Source organism: Acomys minous, assembly GCF_964271855.1.
Source record: "Acomys minous genome assembly, chromosome: 7".
In the NCBI taxonomy this organism is placed as follows: Eukaryota; Metazoa; Chordata; class Mammalia; order Rodentia; family Muridae; genus Acomys; species Acomys minous.
Genome location: NC_140488.1, coordinates 37687500 through 37704247, shown reverse-complemented (window position 1 = coordinate 37704247; position 16748 = coordinate 37687500). Strand labels below are relative to the sequence as shown.

Below are 16748 nucleotides of genomic sequence, written 5' to 3'. Positions count from 1 at the left end.
GCAGTGACCTTAACAGATAACACATCCATCAATATAGCTGGAGTCTTTCTAGACAGTACTAACAATTGGATTTGAAAGTTACATGTCTACTATACTTCTTAATGCTAAGCAAGGCCAAGAGCCACCATTGATTGACTGTGCCTCTGGAACAAAAATTGAGCATTTTTTATGCGGCAGGTAGAATAGTACTATAAAAAACTAAAGTTATGCCTGACCTGGTAGCTCTGTTCACCCCAGGTTAGTCCGGTCTGGGAAGATAAGGGAGGGTTATTGGCAGGTCAAGGCCTACTTGGGCTATATAGTGATTTACAGACCATCCTGGGCAACTTAGCAAAAAAGGTCTTGAAATTAAAAACTAAAGTACACATCTGAGAGAGAGAACTCAGGAGGTAAATTACTTGCCAGCCAAGTATGAAGACCAGCAATGACATTAAACTTCTGGGCACGGTGTTGCCAGCATGTAATTCCACTGGGAGGGACGAGGCAGCCTACCTAGTTTATTTGAGGAGCTCAAGGCCAGTGAGAAGAGTCTGTCTTAAAAAAAAAACAAACAAACAAGCTAGACACCTCCTGAGAACCAGAACACAAGACTGACCTCTGACCTTCACGTGCATGCACACGCTTACACACACAGGTGCCCACACACATGTGAACATGCACACGTATACAAAGCACCAAAAGGTGAGGCTCTAGGTGCATGGTAGGGTGTTGACGTACTTGGCATGTGTGAGGCCTTGGGCTCCATTCTCAATACAACAGCAGCAAAAGAACCAAAGGCAAATCACCCCTTCGTCTAACTCCTGCAAGGCTTCCTATCTGACTTGCAGAACGATAACCACCATCACTACCAGCTCCTTGAGGCTTACCACCCCGCGCATCAGCCATACTATACTGCTTCCTGCTCTACAATACACCTAGCCAAGCTCCTCAGGGTCTCTGTACTGGCTGTTCCCAGCTCTGCCTCAGGCAGGAATTTGGATGCCATCGCCTCTTACGCTGTTGCTCAAATAGTACATTGCCAGAGGCATCATCAGCTCTGGCCTCTGTAAGACAGAAAGTCTTGTTTCACTATAGCAGTGGTTCTCAACCTTCCTAAATGCTTGTAACCATTTCATACAGTTCCTTGTGTTGGGGTGAGCCCACCCCCCCAACCATAAAATGATTTTTGTTGCTACTGTGTAACTGTGATGTTGCTACTGTTACGAATTGTAATGTAAGTATCTAATATGCGGGATATCGGACATGCAACTCCGAAGGGGTCGCGACCCACAAGTTGAGAACCATGGCTCTCTAGGCTCTATCATCACCTGATGTGACATCTCCACTTGCTCCTTTCTATGCTCATTCCCTCCACAACAGGGGAAGCTCCTTGATAAAAGATACTGTTTTCTTTGCTTAGACCCCTGCTGCGGGCACCCCAGGAAGCCCTCCAGAAGCAGCCTGTCATGAACAATTACGGCCCAGCAGATGAGCTGTCTTACTTAAGCCTCACAAGCAACGGACATTACTCTTATCCCAACGTGACAGCTAAGAGACAGTCCCTGACTTTGTAAAGGTTAATCACAGACCTAGTAAACAACAGATCTGTGACCCAGAATCAGCTTCTGATTCCTGACCTGGAAGCTCGATCTCGTGCCATACCATCTCTCTGAAAGAAAAGAGTTTCTTGAGACCACTGCTGGGCAAAGCCTATGAGTAAAGGGCAATCTTGTGGAGTCATCAAAGCAAGATGCCTCAGATTTGCCACAGCTAACCTACTAATGAAGTAATGAGTGAAATAACTACTGCCAGCCGGGGCCTAGGAAGTGTACCACAGTCTCAACCCACAGGGAATAAGCCTACCATTACATTCTGCTATAGTATGGTATCTTTAAAGACTCCTCCGTGTCATGTGTAAACAGTGTTTGTATCTTTAGTAGGCCCATACAATAGTCTCCCATCAATGGGCGCAGGGACGGACATTCCACACTTTATGACAAGGAAAAATGTTTTCGTTCTTTCTGGCCTCCCACCTCCCCTCCCCCCCACTCCCCCACTGCGGCAACGGCATGTTCTCCTTTTTAATAGTAGTTAGCAGGACGAGCAAAGACTCCAAAAGCCATTTATGCGACTCAAATCATGAGGTGTCTAAACCACTGAGCCAAATTTTGGCTATAGCATTTTTCTCCCTAAACAGACACTTGATGGAAAAGGACAAAAGAGAAAGTGTCCTCCTCAGGCCCAAAGAATTTTCAACTGTTTGGCTGGTTCCTTTGTTTCCACATCAAAAATGCAGCCGCAGAAAGGCACGAGAAATGAACCTTTTGCAGAAAGCTGCTGTTCATTTACCTTTAAATATTTAATGAGCTCCCCTGGAACTTCCTTGGAGCCTGACTGAATCAGCTGGCAGTGATGGAAGAATTTGTGCACATGCAGATCCTGGAACAGAGAGGGAAAACGGCCATCTGACATTTGAGTCATTATCCTCAAGCACACGCTTTCCAGCTCTCCCTGATCTGACATCATGAAGGTCTCTCTAGCCGGGTATTCGAACACCCAGACCCTGTAGCCATCTCTGCCAACTTAGGCACCCAGTGACCTCGGGACCATCATATAAAGCACCATAACCAGGCAAGCATGGTGTTTGCCTGAGCACGGAGAAAGTTGCCCAACCAGGAAAGCACCTATTGAAGCCTTAAAAAAAAAAAAAAAAAACTAGTGTACTCTATCAAATTGAGTTGCTTCTCTATCTTAATGAAATAAGCAGGAACAGAGGTCTGAAATGACAGCTGAAGAAAATGCAGCCTCAGGAAGGTTTGAGATGAATCACTTCTGGTATTCAGTATCCAACGTTACCATGACACTCTGCTGGGGAGTTCATTTGTCCCACATGAGGTCTGTTCAGGTTGACTCTGTGGACGGCGTGGGTCACATCAGAAGGTAGACAAATGAAATATGTATTTTGAACTGGCACTCCCAATTATTATTTGGGGCCCTCGAGGAAGCTACCTGTCCTAGCTTAGCCTTAGATTTATGGTGTTTCAAATGGTCATGATAGCCTTTATGTGCCTTTTAGAGTCTAATTTCTCCGAGGGAGCGGGAAATTAAAAACAGTCCAGTTTCATGGGGAAACATATTCCACCATTCAGATTGAGACATGAAGGTGTTGCCATTTACCTGTGTATAAATGGTTGATTCCAAGTGGCTCTTGATCTTCAACAAAGGCTTTGCACCATCCACCCACTTGATATCCGCATTCGATTGCTGCACAGAAAACATGACCATGAGCATCTCTATTTCAGCAAGAGATACATGAAGAAGCTACAATAACATCGGTGCAATTTAAAAGATTTCAGAAAGGAAGTGCTGGAGAAAAGATGTGCCCTTTAGAATAAATGTGTCCTAAACAATTTTAAGACTTCCAATCCTCTTTATAGTTATACACATTACCACAAAAGGAACTACTAAAATAGATGAGGTTTACACTTCATGCCCAAAATCCAGTTTTTACAAGTTAGTGAAACCATCGGTGGTAAACACAGAACAGAAAATTTCCTGCCTCACTTGACTGTAAAGGAGGACCAGCCTGCAGGCCATACTTTAACGATTTCTGTCCCAAACTATACCAACAGAATTAAATATATAAATACTATATATATAAATATAAATATAAATATATAAAACACTATCACTGCCGCAAACACGGATGTCCCCCTACCCTTCTTGATTCTGCATCAGTCACATTCAGGTAGCCTGGGGGAAGATTGGCAGAGACTGGCAGCTGCTGTTCAAGTGTGAAGACTCTCCCATCCTTCAGCAATGGTACCCAGGCGAATCCAACTGCCAAAACAATAAGCAACCATAAGAAGTGAAATCACAAATACAATTAGCTACACAAATGTCTGCACGCTGGGGGAGGGGGCGGGATGGTGATGCTCCCGAGGATCTGTATGTGGGAGCCCAGGTGCCAGGCAACTGCGGCACAGGGAAGGAACAAGGCATTTGGATCATTTCCTACTCCCAGCTTGTCCACTCAAAGTTATTGGCTCTGTTATCTTTGGCAATAAAAATGGGAGCAACATAGCCTTTTCAGTTCAGAGAATTGAGGAGCTGGCTTAAGATAATACATTGAAAAAAATATGAAGTGTTTAAAATGTGCCTCGATATCACCATCGAGGGCTGTTTGGGTAAGCATGTTTTAGAAGGTTCACATCTTTCTTATCCATCCTTCTACTCAGAGTTTAACGTCTCATGGTTGACAGAATCTCAGACAGCAGTGTGTTCCAAAACTTCTGACAGTAATCCTGGGATATGTGGTAGTACGGAAAATTAAGGTCGTAAGTCAAGGTTGCGGTCTACATTGGATACAAGGTAGTAAAAGTATCAATCATTTAGACAGGCAGTGTTTTCCTGACTGGAGGTGGAGGAGGAATGGGGGGAGAATGCAGCTGGGCTACAGTGTTTAAGACTTCAGTCCACTAAGAGATCTCCAGCCACCTCTACATTTCTTAACACTTCTACCCCCAAAGGGGAAATCTTGGCTTTCTATTAGAAAACGTATTATGTTTTGCTATACTAACCAGAGCCATCTGTGTTGCTCAAGTTGTATAGTGTCAGTCTTAAAATTATAAAGATTACTCTGGACTTTTGAGTGTTTATAACTCAGCTGTAAAAAAATAAAAAAATAAAAGAATAAAAAATTCAAACTTGCTCTTGATGGACTTCTGGCAAATGAGAAAGGGTGTTGGCTGAAGAGCATTTTGCAAATCCACTGCTTTCCAAGTCTTTAAAATTCTCTGCATGAGTGCCTATGCATGTATATGCCTGTGTGTGTTTATACTGTGAAACATAGAAGTCAACACAAATCTGGTTATAATGTTTTTATGTATATGTTTAATTTGGCAAATATGTTTACCCTTAAAAAGACAACCAAAACATGGCCTTCTCTCAGGAGACTGAATGGCCTTCACAGATGCTGTATCATGTCCAAAGAGCATCTTCTCTGGGGCAACTTCAAAACTGCTTCCCCCGGACCTCTGCTCTCAGAAAAAACAGCCAACTGATGTGTGCAGAAGCACCATGTGTCAGGAAGCCCAAGAGGCCTCAGTCCTACACAAAGAGCTACAGCAATTAAGGAATGCTGAGCGTAGAAGAAAGTCTTCCCCAGGGAAAGCACACCAATTGGATATCAAATAGTAAATGGGTCAGCCCTGGAGGTATATACATACAAGTAACATTATACAGACCGAGCGGGTTAAATGTAGGAATGCATATTCATAGACATATATGAACATAATAACAAAAGGAAAAAAGAGGCAATGAATTTGAAAGAAAGCACAGAAGGGTATACAGGAAGATTTGGAGGGAAGGAATGGAAGGGGGAAATGATGTAATTATGATCTCAAAGATAGAAGAAAAAAAGAGCGAAAGAAATGACGCTGTTGATGCAGTGAAACTGAAAATTTGACCGATGGGGGACATGAGGCTTTCAAAGTACAAACTAGGAAAACATATTTCTTATTTTAGAAACACTTTTCCTCATGGATTTTTTGAGGTATAATCTGTACACTGTGTGTGTGTGTGTGTGTGTGTGTGTGTGTGTGTGTGTGTGTGTGTGTATTTGCAGTAGCTCCATTAACAGAAATTACAGAAAAGTGTCATCACTCCAAAAAGAAACTTGACTGACCTTAGCAAGTCACTTCCTTTTCCCCCTGCCCCTAAAACCTATCAATCTACTTTCTGTCTGCACAGGATCTGCTCAGGTGACAGTTTTGTACTGTGAGGCATCGGAGCCCGGCCAAGTGTTTCCCATTGATAAGAGTCATAGACAGCCCTTGGAGGCTGTAAAGGTATGCTATCAAGCATGCCATCTGGCTCAAAGGCAAGAAGCCACTTCAAGGTGGACAGTTAAAATTGATGAGTGACATGAAGAACTCCCACCTCATGCTTGGCGGACCATCTTGCCCATTGCTGTCTCTGTCTAAACTTTGGAGGAGGAAACTGCACTTTGTCACTCAGGAGGAGAGTGCTTGCATGTGTCGCTTAGACTTGTGTCTGCTTTCATCTCACCTCTCCAGGCTCCTGCTCTAAACTAACTGCAGTTGCAATGAGACTCCATAATATATTCAGCCCGTCTGCTTATTGGTAGCCCCAAATACATCAGTCCTGAACCTGCCACATGCTCGTGTGCCTTTTCTCTGCAATCACCTAATTTTGAAACATCACCGTTTACTCTGAATCATCCATCTGTTAGTCAGCCACTTGCCAGGTACAAAATACAGACATCCCTGGGAATCCATAGGAGATTGGTCAAAGATCATCCCAGGGACACTAAAATTTGTGCATGCTTCACCTACCTATATAAAATGAAATATTTATATGTACCCTACATATATCCTCCTGTATATTTCAAAGGATTCTTTTATTATATAATATCTACTGCAATATAAATGCTATTTGTTTTAGTCCACTGATTAGGGAACAAAAACAAGGGGGAGAGCCTATATGCATTTAGTAGAGAGGCATTTTTGAGGGTGGGGGTAGTTCAGATAGAGTCTCTCTATGTAACTCTTGTTGTCTTGAAACTAGCTATGTAGACCAAACTGGCCTCAAAACAACAGAAATCCACCTGCCCTTACCTCCCAAGTGTTGGGACTAAAAGCATATGCCACCAGGCCCAGATGCAATTTTTAAGAATGATATTTACAGGGACTAGGGGAAACAGGCAGTTGGTAAAGTGCATGCCACTCAAGCATGGGGTCATGAGTTCAATCCTTAGCACCAACATTTACAAAAACCAAGTATGAGGATGTCCAATTCCCAGCTCAGGGCAGTGGTGGGAATAGGTGGCTCCCTAGGGCTTGCTGGGCAGCTAGCCTAGCCTACTTACCAAGTTCCAAGTCAGTGACAGACTCTGTCTCAATAAAAGACTGGGTGGCACCTAAGGAAAGACACTGGAGAGTGTCTTGTGGCCTGATCACGCACGTATGCATTCATACACACAATGAACATAAACACAAACACATACAAAATAATATTTGTGATCCACAGATGGTTGACTATTTTCATAAGGAACTCACAGAAGACTTGGAGGGGGTGGGTGGTTCAAGACAGGGTTTCTCTGTGTTATCCTGGGCTGTCCTGGACTCACTCTGTAGAACAGATTAGCCTTGAACTCACAGAGATCTGCCTGCCTCTGCCTCCTTGAGTGCTGGTGAAGGAAACAGCCTACCCTTCTTAAGGATCCCCATTAAGGCCAAAGTCTGGGGAAATGTAAAAGCTAGCCTACCCAGTCCTCCCTTAAGGACCCCCATTAAGGCCAGAGTCTGTAAATCTCCTCTGCTTAAAAAGTCCAGCTTGACCAAGGACAGCCAGCTTGTGTAGGGTCCAGCTTGAACCAAGGACAGACAGCGATATCACTATGTGTGTGGCAGAGTCCAACTTGACTCAAGGACAGTGAGTTTGTGTTACAGCTTGTGTTTAAAATTTCCACTTGAATGTACTTACCCCTCCCAACTAAGAAAGTTCCTAAGGCCCTTTTGACTGCTTCAACTAATCACATACTGTAAAATTCATTTCTTTGTCTAAAACCTATAAAAGGCCCATGCCTCTGCTTCTCAGGGTCTCCAACTCGAAAGAGCTTGGCAGACCCAGTCAACAAATTCCTATGCTTTTGCATCGACAAAAGACTCTCTCAGTAGGGACTCCAGAAATAGAATAGAGGTCTCTCTAGAGGTCTCAGTCTTACACTGGGATCAAAGGCATGTGCCACTGCACCTGGCTCCACTGAGGGTTTTAATTGAAAGGATTTAAGCCTTACACTTTTCCTTTTTTTCTTTCTTTCTTTTTTTAAAGACAGGATCACACTATAGCATAGGCTAGCATTAAGCTCATGCCAATCCTCCTGCCTCAGACACCTGAGTGCTGCAATTACTGATGTGAGCCTCCACACTTGGATTTGCCTTTTTAAAAATTCTTCTTTATTCTTCTTTTCTGAAATGGTCATAGCGTGCCCTCCACTTTATACAACATTTTAAATAGGTTCTCCAACTGGTGTCCTTCTGTTCTTCTTCCTTCTTCCTACTCTAACTCACACTGCCCTTCACTTAGCTTCCTGGCCCACTTTCCTCCAAAACAGCTGATACTGGTGTTAGTGGCCTTTCAATAGTCCCACACTGCTAATAAAAGAAAGTCAAATGCACAGCCTGGTACTCAAATGCTTCTCAATCTCACATCCTGTGCTTCCCACACAGCACCCTGGACTTCTAGGTATGTCTACTATGTATACTTTTCTGCCCATAACCCTTAATACCCAACTCCATAAAAGCTGTTCCTTCATCCCAGAATGCCCCACCTTCCTGCTGTCACAGCATTACCAAGCACAATCCCATCCTTTTTTTTTTGGTTTGTTTGTTTGTTTGTTTGTTTTTTGAGACAGGGTTTCTCTGTGTGGCCCTGGCTGCCCTGGAACTTACTCTGTAGACTAGGCTGGCCTTGAACACACAGAGATCTGCCTGCTTCTGCCTCCCAGAGTGCTGGGATTACAGGTGTGCGCCACTGTGCTAGGCCTCATTCCCATCCTTTAAGACTTCATTCAGATACCATGTCCTGAAAGCCTTCCCTGAGTCACAGCCACTTGTCCTTCCAGTACCTGAGCCACTCACTCTTCCTTGTTCACAGATCATGACTTTCTCGTTGTTCACTATCATCTATCTTAAATTAGATAGGACTGTCTACATAGGACCCATGTCATTAGCCAGATCATGTGCTCAATGAAGATGAGCTTTGGCCTGGTCCAGTTTTCTGTCAACTTGACATAAGATAGAGATCTGGGGGCAGGGAGCAGGGAAGGACCTTCAGTTGTGAAAATGCCTCAGTAAGACTGACCTACAGGCAAGTCCATTAGGCATTTTCTTGATTAATGATTGATAGGGGAGTGTCCAGCCCACTGCCATTCCTGTGCAGGTGGTCCTGAGTTCTGTAAGAGAGCAGGCTGAGCCAGCCATAAGGAGCAAGCTAGTAAGCAGTACCTCTCTGTGGTCTCTGTTTCAGTTCCCACCTCCACGTTCCTGCTCTGAGTTCTTACCATGACGTCCCTTCACAATGGACTACAAGCTGCAAACTGAAATAAACCGTTTCCTCTTCAAGTTGCTTTTGTGGTCGCAGTATTTTATCACAGCTACAGAAACTCTAAGGCAAGCTCTATATTGGAAGTTTTACTACATTCTCCATAGCATCTCCACAGAAAAACAATATCCAGAAATATTTGCTGAATGACTACATCCTGAGGCATGCTGACACTCATAAAGTGACAGTGACACAGGCTATGCTCCCAGTCCTTGGATGTTCTCCTAAAGCTGTCTACCACTGGTTTATTTAAAGCCTTCATGACACAGGACCAGAACTGGTGCCTCACTGCCAAAGCTATTCGCTGTCATTAAATCTGTTCTCATTAGCAACAGGCAGTCCCCAGTCTCCCTCCAGCTCACAGATGCCCCTGGATCTGGGCTTATTTTTCTCTTCCTCAAAAAGCGGAACTGGAATTGCTAGGCAATTCTCCATAAAAGAAATAACAACACTGTATTGTAATAGGGTTCTCTCCCCGAGAATAGCATTACTACTTTATGTTGCTTAAAGTAGTTTGGCTGTGTTGATGAGCATTTGCACAAAGATCTTTGATACACATGGTAGGAAAAAAAATCAACATATAATTTGTCTTTGTCAATGAACTGTTTTCAGATGAAGCTGCCCAGGCTGGCCTTGAACTCCTGGGTTCTAGTAATCTTCCTCTCTTGGCCTCTAGAGTAGTTGGAACTGCAGGTGTACACCAATGTGCTCGGCTTAACAATGGACTGTGTAACTCAGACATACAATTTTTGTCCAAGGGGTGAAGTAGTCAACAACCTGATGAAAAGATTTCACATCCCAGAGAAAGCATTTATGGATGACCCTGGGTAGGATCCCCAACACCACAACAATCAAACAAATAAATAAGCAGCACGCATACCTGGAGTCTCCACTGTGTCCTGTTTTTTGGTTGTTCCTTTTGTGTTGATTTCACAACTTACATGATAAAACGTAAAAAGCAAGTGATGTTTTTGATGCAGGTGAATGGGAAGTTCAATTTTGACCTGAAATGGAAGAGAAATTGCATACAGTATTTTGCTCTGCTTTGTTTGAGCTGTCAGGCTGGACTGTCAAGCCATGTAGTTTGGCTTCAACATCCACTTCCAAAATGTTCCCCAAAGGATAAGCCAAGTAGCCGAAGAGTGGATTTCATTTCAATGTACTTGTAATATTTTTCTGGTCAGCTTCAGTTTGACAGCACTATTCTCCTGAGTTGTAGACTTTAATACTTTTGCTGATTTAATTCTTCTTTCTGTATAACTCAATGGATTCTCCCAGCTTCAACTTTATAGGAGGGTTTTCTAAAACACTCGATTAAAACCCACAGCCTCAAGCCCAGGTGTGACATGGCCCACTGTGATTCATTTAAAAGGAGCACTGAATTTACCTAAGTGGTTGTTCCTCTGTGCATAGAAAAATAAATGAGCTCTTATTACAAATAATATGGAAATACTCACCAGGGCTTTACACTACCCACAAATCAAAGTTCATAAAAATTTCTCTTGGAAAAAAAAAGCTTTATTTTTGAACAGACAAAAAGATGTCACACATGACTCAAAAAATTAAATTCAAAAGATGCTTATAAAAAATGATCAAGAGATTTCCTAACTATAAACCAATTATATGCTTATCTTTCCTATTAGCAGGTAAGAGACAAATTAAAGATATAAATGATTTGATAACATGCCCATAGCCATTCAGATAGATGAAAATAACTATTTTCTCTGTTTTGCCTCATCAATATATAGCGAATGAATCAAAAAAGTCTATTATTTTAGACACTCTAAAAATAGCATGTGCTGTGTACTGTGTGATCCAGTTCTCTGCACTGGTTGATACTGGCTATAGAGAGGCATATAAGAAACAGTATGTCGATGGACATTTGGTCCAATTATAGTACATGCAAGGCATGGTTGGCAGTATTGTCATCACGGTCTGTTATAGGTATATTTCATTACAGAACATGCCTATTCACAGCATCCAGACCATCTGGGCATCTAATGCTCTGCTGCACATAAACATGGGCATATTCTCCCCTGGGTAGCAAAACTGCTTCTTCCCCTAGCCTCAAAGAAATCAGGGGAAGTGCACTGAGCAAAGAATGAGTGGGGCCCAAAGCTGGGACATGAGGGTCCATACAAGAGCAGGTGGATCAGGAAAAATCCTGACAGCAGGGGGCAGGTGGTTTCAGACTAAGCCAAGAATGGAGACTTTAAGCAGAACCAGTGGAGCATCTGGCCCAGGATATCCGTTCAGGCCACATGCAAAGACTAGGGATCAAAAGCAGCCTGAAAATTTGGATAAGCAAATATATAGAAGCTAGAAGAGGTGTGACAGAGGGTACACTGGGCAATACGAAGAGATGCAGAGATAGAGAAGCAGCAAGAAAGAGCCAGAGAGAACAGAAGAGGATGCCACAGCACTCCCCATTAGATCCATTCCCGTGAGGTGGGCAGGGCAGCCAGTGGGACTGTGACACCCTCCAGTGCTCCACTTACAGGCAAGCTGCCACTTGCCATTTAAAAACAGTATGAGAAGAGAACTGGGTGTGTCTTCGGAAAAGCTATTTTGGATTTAGTTAGTTTGATTTATTTACTTATTTAACTTTGTTTTGAAATGAGCACTTGAGGTATTAAGTTTCAATGTGGCATTTTCTATAGGCCCCCCACCCCCACCTTGTCCCTGCTGCTCCTCTCTTTCCTCCCTCAGCCCTATCCCCCTGGCCTTCATTCACAGATAGTCTCTATTGCCCCCCTCCCCTCTTCCCTCCTCCTCTCTCCTGGTAAGCTCTTCTCTAGTTTCATAGCCTACACCCACATTTATGTAGTTCATTCATTAGCTAATTTCCAATCCCGGGGTTTGAATGCAGGGCCTTGTGTATACTAGGCGAGTTCTCTACCTGAGAACTTCACCTCTTTTCAGTAAGTTTTTTGAGCTACGTTTTCATATAGCCCAGGCCAGCCTCAAGCTGACTATGTCACTGAGAATGACCCTGAACTTCCGCTTCAGCCTTCCAATCGAATGTTGGGATCACGGGCAAGTAACCATGCTTGGCTTACACTGAACTTTTAATGTTCATTCTGAGATACATCCTCATTAAGTCTTGAAGAGCCAGGGTTGTAGGTCTACACCACCAAGCCTGGATCTGGACTTCTTATTTAAATGCTGAGGAAATGGGAGAGAGCCCAGAAGAGAAAGTGACTCCCTCATTCAAACAGAGCCAGTCTGATAAAAGTGTGCAGGCCCAGAGTCCCTGTTTGTGATTTGTGTGCTATCTTAACTCAGGGAAGCCTTTAAAATTGTGACTAAATCTCTCACTGTCATCATAGGACACCACGAAGGCACAAACCCCTCCTTTTGATGTGACATTTTCAATGTTCATGGAACAAAACATTCAGATGAGTGGTTTGAAATTTTAAATACATACATACATACATTCATGAACAAATGAGTGAGTGAATGAATGAATGAATGGAATTAACAAGCATGGCCTTTTGCAAACACTGAAATCATAAGTCTTTACCTCATCATAGAACTCCGGATTTTGGTTGTGATGTGAGACCACAGCATATGCATTTGTGGTAAAAACAGACCCTGCGGGTTTGCCATAAATGCACTGCAAAAGAAGGAAACAGAGTCACCACTCCAAACCTAGTTCTTTAAACAAGGTGCTATAGAACCACATACATCTAAAGGCAGTGTGAGTAGGGGGCGGGGCCGAATCCCATCAGCTGCCCTCCTGAGCCTGGAAGTGCCCAAGCATTTATGCAGTCACTCCAGATACCAAGCCAGACAGTGCCTCGCTCAGCCATAAAACACTTTCCAACTTGTGGCCATGGAAGAAATACACTCCCTACTAGCTAACAGTGGCATGCTATATAGTATCTTCTCCAGTAGGGGACAACTCCTCTCTATAACCTTCTGGCTCTTCATGTGGAAAGCTTGATGTGACAGATAGGTGAACCTTAGTGAGCAAGGTTTTTCTTTTTGAATGTTTCTTGTTCAGTGTTTATTTAAAGATGTTTAAAAAAAAAACAACAGCAACCTAAAACTTTTTTAAAAAATCAAATGTCCATTAAGCTGCAGACAGACAAGCTCATTGTTCTCTTACATTTTAAGCTTTGTTTGTTTGTTGTTTGAGGCTAGGTTTTACTATGTAGCCCTGGCTGGCCTGGAACTTACTATGCAGACCAGGCTCCTCACCAACTCAGATATCTGCATACATCCCGGCCTATGCCTTTCAAATGCTGGAATTAAAGGTATGCCCAGCTTCTCTTTACCTGTTATAATGTGACACTTTTTAAAGTACATGTTTTTTTTCAAAATCATTTGTTCTCGGGTATTAGACATAAGACTTTCTATGGTTGCTTGGAATGCTCCCATTTCAGGACTAAGCTGATTTTCTTTTCCTTCCATTGGCCCAATAAGCTCAAGGATGAATATAGAGCCAGCATGCCAAGTCACTAACTACTTCTCTCTTCCTGTGGATTGAGCCTCTAGGCCAGCTAAGACATGAAATTGAGACTCCACAAGTACACAGCCAATTCTCCTGAAATACAGCTATCAAGGATTTTTTTTCAAGAACTGCTGAGAAGTCACCTAAGGGTTTCTAATATCAAAGGATACTGTAGGCAGGAGAGAGAACTGGCTATTCGCATCTCTACTGAAGAGACAAGAGGGAGAAAAACACCACTGCATTTGAGTCAGCTAATCCTTAATTTAATTTAATGTTCTCTTTGGGAACAATTGGGGAACATTGGGGCAATGCAATATTCAACAATTTAGTTGGGAGTACATAGGTATCTTTCTCATCCATTTGGCTGATTTAGATTCAGGTTAGAAGCAAGGAACCAGATACACACTTTGTGATGGTTGCATGGTTTGGGGCTTCTGATCAATGGGATTAAGAGTAAAGGTTTATAATGAAGCCATAAAGGCACTGCGCCATGGTGGGTATTTGTGGCTGCATTGCATTCTCCTGAGACTCTGCCTTACAGTGATCACAGAGCTATTTAGAGGCACTGTTTGGCTGGCCATAGAGCAAAAGTCCTAGCTCAGATCAAAACTGTCATGCCGTCCTTTTGTCATCTCAAAAAGCCTGTTCGGGCTTCAAAGGGAAAGGAGTTTAAGGTCTCCTAATAGTAATATTATAAGGTCCCCTGAAGGGAACATTATAAACTATCCAGTCATAAAACATGACCTTGGAGTTGGGCCTCCGAGCAACACAAAGTCAAGTGGAGCAAATGCCAAAACAGAATAAGGAAACCATATCCACTTTCCCCTTCTCAAGATGGAACCCAGGACCTTGTGCATACTAGGCAAGTTCTCTACTCCAGAACAGTAGCACCACATAGACAACCATCCCTAGCCCCAATTTACCCATCATCCCAGGTTTGTAATATAGATCATTTAAACGAACCCTTTCATTCACATGTAATAATAGGAAATGAAACATTACCTTTGTCACTCTAACACATGTTCTTGTTGCAATTTAAAGACATTAACCTTAAAGCATGACTCCACCAAGTACTAAAATTTTCATCTCTCTGATCTCTTCCCAAAATACACCAGAAACCAACCTTTAGCGCAGATGCATCACTCTCATCAGAATCCCGGAATTCCACACAGACGGCAATGTTCCTAGCCTAAAAGCATCAATCAGGCAAAGTTGAGTCTTGCAGTGAGCAGATGCTAAAGAACATTGCATGCTCCAAGAATGTATAGCTTCCTTACCTTGGCAAATGATTTCTGGCCGTCATATTTTAATTGCAAGGGATAGACATACAGATGGTTTTTGTAAATAGTGAATGGATAACAGTATTTTGTCATTTCTGGAACAAACTCTTCAACCTCCACAGTAATATTTTGACAATTCTTTTCAAAAGGCTTCAGAGGCACATATGAAGGAGTAATACAATCTATGGTGGGAAAAATAAACAGATGCAACGCATGTAACTTAACAAGCATCAACACAGTCCTGAATTTGTAAAACAAACAAACAAACAAACAAAACATAAGGATTGTGTTTGCAAAGAACAGTTTCAGAACAAAATTCTTGGTTGGTGACAAAAAGGTCAAAGAACTTTAAGAACCCGAAAAGGACACAGCCGAGTGCTGATTTTCATGGGATCCTTTACACCAGACATGGGTTGCTATTTTATTCTCAACATTGGAATGACTTGCCAAATATAACACATCATAATTTTGACAAATTGAAACTCTGCAAAGAACCCCACTGCCTTGTTCCCTCTGGAGGCTGCAATTTTAGCTTTCACTGCAAGTTTTTATTGGTATCAGGGAAAGCAATGAGAGTAAATTTATGCTTCCAATTAGCCCATGGCAAGTCACTTTAAAAAAGTTAAGTTAGTGCAGGTGCAAATTTTCACTAAAGAAATAATGGAAGCCTTTTGAAATTATAGACCTTATGACGTGTTACCAATAATAAAATAAGATCTCTGGGCAGTATAACCACACGTGTTCCTGAAGCTGCCACTGTAGTAGAGGCCATGAGCAACATGTAGGGCTATGACACTGTCCTTATTGCAGGGCCATGTGGCTGGATGAGGAAGATCCAGGCTATCCTAAGCCTAAGGACTCAGCTTTGGTTGCAGTTGTTTTTTCTGATTACTAAAGCAATGGATGCTAATCATACAACATCTGGAGGGACAGAATAAGGATTTACAACAGCAATCCATCACTCCACTCTCCACAGATGACTAGTGTGGCCATTTGACTGTTTAGTCTCCTGTCTATGCACATTTTACATAGCAAAATGAAAGTCCTATGGTATGTATCCAACTCGATTTTGATTATTTGACATCTTATCTGATATCTCTTTGAACAAATCATAAGCGCCACATTGAAACATTGCACCAAGTTTTATGGCACTCCTGTGACATAACTACTTGAAGCATACTGACAGTTTTGATTGTGTTAGTTTCCAAGTTCCCTTCAATGTAAAGAATGTGGTAAAGAACATCTGTATGCATATGCATAAATTCCTGCCTATATTTCAATTATTTCATTAAAGATTTCTTTCATGATTCATTTGTGTGTTTGTATCTGTACACATGTGTTCTGGTGCCGCAGAGGTTAGGTTGGCCAATTTACTAAAGCTTGAATTACAAGTGGTTGTGAGCAGCAAAATGTGGGTCCTGGGACCTGAACTCTGGTCCTCTGAAGAGCAGTAAGTGCTCTTAACTACTGGGCTATTTCTCTAATCTTCTCAGTGATTCATTTTATGAAAATATAATCTCTTTCATTCTTACATGCTTTTAAATGCACAGTAGCTATTGTTCCCTGTGTACAATCAATCCTTTAGTGTTTTCTCAATGTACTTAAAATAAAATCTAAGGTGTTACCACAGTCTATACAATTCTCTGTATTCTTTTCTACTCCCATTTCCTGTTCCATTGTTCCCACCACATCCTACCACAGAGGCACACCAACTTCCTCTCTATTCATACAAATCAAGACTGCTTCCATCTCAAGGTCTTTACAATATATAGGATGCCCTCGGTTTGCAAGTTATGACCTCGAACATCCTTTGCTTGCTAGCTCCTTCCCTTGTTGATGGGAGCAGCCCTAAGAAATTAAGACACTGGGTAGATCTGCAGTAAACTACTGATAGATACTCAAGCTCC

At 42.4% G+C, this 16748-nt stretch overlaps 1 protein-coding gene across 5 annotated transcripts in view; it reads right to left on the bottom strand.

Annotated features, from left to right (window-relative positions):
* DOCK11 (dedicator of cytokinesis 11) overlaps positions 1–16748 on the bottom strand; it is a 188302-nt gene that overhangs the window by 79893 nt on the left and 91661 nt on the right. For all 5 annotated transcript variants that reach the window (XM_084790544.1, XM_084790540.1, XM_084790542.1 and 2 more), the window contains exons 17-23: positions 14839–15023; positions 14685–14750; positions 12629–12721; positions 9986–10109; positions 3698–3819; positions 3157–3243; positions 2329–2418 (exon numbers count right to left, since the gene is read on the bottom strand). In XM_084790544.1, the coding sequence (XP_084646670.1) occupies positions 2329–2418; positions 3157–3243; positions 3698–3819; positions 9986–10109; positions 12629–12721; positions 14685–14750; positions 14839–15023 (767 nt within the window). The remainder of the gene's footprint in view (positions 1–2328; positions 2419–3156; positions 3244–3697; positions 3820–9985; positions 10110–12628; positions 12722–14684; positions 14751–14838; positions 15024–16748) is intronic.